Raw genomic sequence first — 2,219 nt, forward strand, 5'->3', positions numbered from 1 at the left:
ATCTCATTATTTCACAGGTATTTGTGATTTTACGCGCGACACATAGATGCTGTTTTCTGCAGACTGCAGATTGTTTGTAGATGAAGAGACGAAATATGAATAAAATAAAATGGATTCAACTTTGAACTGAAGTTCTTGACTTCATTTTGTTTTACAAACACTTTGCAGAGCTGTGCGTAAAGGAGTGGATTTTACGCACGCGTAACAGCTTCCCTTGTTGCAGATTGAGTCATCGGTGATGCTCTTTTAAGAAGTTTTCAGCGTCATCAGATCTCCTCGCTCCACGCTCCGTTTCTCCTGAGGACATGTCTCGTCTTACCGTCCATAATAATGTGTGAGAAGTCACCCACAGTCATTTGTCTGAGCTTCACGCTGTTTCGGCGGATGTCTGTTGCTTTCCCTCACATATGTAAATGAGCCACACGAGCTGTCGACACCTTTTACAGGCGCGTGCAGCTCACACCAGTCTGGGCAGCTGCACGTGCCCGCAGATGAATGAAGGGTGTGTATGGCTGCGTTCATCTTGTTGTCAAAGTGTGTCCACACAGATCATTAAGAAAAAGTATAAAATAAATCAAAGATCTATTTTTTCATTTCTAACTTGATTTGAATGTTTGAACAATATTTTCCACTGATGTGACTCTAAACTTTGAAACTGGAGGAAAAAGAGTCACAACAAAGTCTGCTTCACTTGTAACTGTGAATATTTTACAGACATTAACGACTTACATAAAACTGAGTTTAGTTTCATCATGGAGTGAAGTCACGTCTGTGGTGGGTGGAGCCTAAAGTTACGCCCACCTCCGGCTTAAAGGCCCTCACTGAAGGCTGAGAGGTCACATTCAGCTTCGACTGAAAGTCCGACAGAGCTGCAGTTACCGCCGGACTGTTGTTGGAATACAATCATGAAACTGATTCAGGATTCAGAGGACGCAAAGGCCCAAAGAAAGGTAAGAACACTTTGACCATGTCTGCTTTCTGTGGAACATTACAGATTGTTTTGTAGCCCATCACTCCGGATGTCAAACATTTCATTCATTAATCTGATCTTCTTGTTTCTGTCTCGCAGAGTCTCAAACCTCAGGTGGAGAGACGTCGAAGAGAGAGAATGAACCGCAGCCTGGAGAGCCTGAAGACTCTTTTGCTACAGCAACAGGTAAAGACCACATAGCTCAGGTGGTCCGTTCATCCTTCAAGATTAAAGGCCTTTTAGAGGAGGCTGAGAAACTGTTTACTGACTCTTTGTTTGTGTCTTAGGAAGCGACTCAGCGCAGACTGGAGAAAGCTGAGATACTCGAGCACACAGTCCTCTTCCTGCAGAACACTGCGACGGGAGACACGACGAGAACTGAAGGTGGTGGTGGATGCCAGAGACAGTCCTTCCAAGACGGTTTCTCCACCTGTCTGAAGAGAGCTTCTCAGTTCCTGGGACCTGAAGGGAAAGGCCTGTGGCTCGGAGCAGCACTGGATGCATCTTTCGCTACTCGCTTTTCCCGTTCAGACTCTGACTCTGCAGGAGTCCAAAGAAGAACTGAAGCTCAGTCCTCCTCCAACTCTCTGCTTTTCAGGAACTCCTCCAGGTCCATTCTTCGGTCGTTGATGCACAGGTCCGGTCACAAAGCGTGCACGCCTGCCCTCAGTGCGAACCGTGGAGTCTCACTTCGCTCTCCCACAACTCCCCAGCAGCCCCACAAAGCGGCGAGTCGAGCGAGCAAACAGAGCCCGTCCCAGAGCCAGCCGCTCAGCCAGTCACTGTGGAGGCCGTGGCCCTGAGCTCCACGCAGTGACTCCACAAACTGAACTTTTAATGACTCTGACATGCTGACCAAGATTCACACAGCAGCACGTGTTGTTCTTTTGACTTTCTGCAAAAGTCTGATACATTTGTAAATGTATACTGTAAATTTATTATGGTCACACCAAGTGCTGCTCCAGCCTTTACAGGCCAACTCCTGTCCACTGTGTCATCGATGATGTATTTTTGCACCTTAATTTATTTTATTTGTCATTTGTAAATAAACAAAAGGAAAAATCACTAAACAATGCAGATGTGTCCATTTACTGTTTGCTGGCACGTGTCTCGGGGAGCAGAGGTGTGGACTTGTGCTGCCACACACGTGACAATGAAAGGCACCACGCGGAGACGTTTCACACAGTGGAACAAGTTTAATCCTCACATCAGAAAACTATAACACACATCCAGGCAAAACGACCAAGAC

The 2,219-nt window shown here is 46.3% G+C and overlaps 1 protein-coding gene across 1 annotated transcript; it reads left to right on the forward strand.

Moving 5' to 3' along the window:
- Positions 1 to 301: 301 nt before the first annotated feature.
- LOC104928641 (transcription factor HES-2) lies at positions 302 to 2,034 on the forward strand. Its single transcript, XM_019279097.2, has 3 exons — positions 302 to 950; positions 1,070 to 1,156; positions 1,258 to 2,034. The coding sequence occupies exons 1-3, from the start codon at positions 906 to 908 to the stop codon at positions 1,771 to 1,773; spliced, it is 648 nt and encodes a 215-aa protein (XP_019134642.2). The 5' UTR covers positions 302 to 905; the 3' UTR covers positions 1,774 to 2,034.
- Positions 2,035 to 2,219: the final 185 nt, after the last annotated feature.

This window comes from Larimichthys crocea, chromosome XIII, assembly GCF_000972845.2.
Source record: "Larimichthys crocea isolate SSNF chromosome XIII, L_crocea_2.0, whole genome shotgun sequence".
Classification (NCBI taxonomy): Eukaryota; Metazoa; Chordata; class Actinopteri; family Sciaenidae; genus Larimichthys; species Larimichthys crocea.

Coding starts and splice junctions, on each gene's coding strand:
- LOC104928641 (XM_019279097.2), top strand. CDS start 906: ATGAAACTGATTCAGGATTCAGAGGACGCAAAGGCCCAAAGAAAG. Junction 951..1,069: donor ACGCAAAGGCCCAAAGAAAG/GTAAGAACACTT, acceptor TCTGTCTCGCAG/AGTCTCAAACCTCAGGTGGA. Junction 1,157..1,257: donor CTCTTTTGCTACAGCAACAG/GTAAAGACCACA, acceptor TTTGTGTCTTAG/GAAGCGACTCAGCGCAGACT.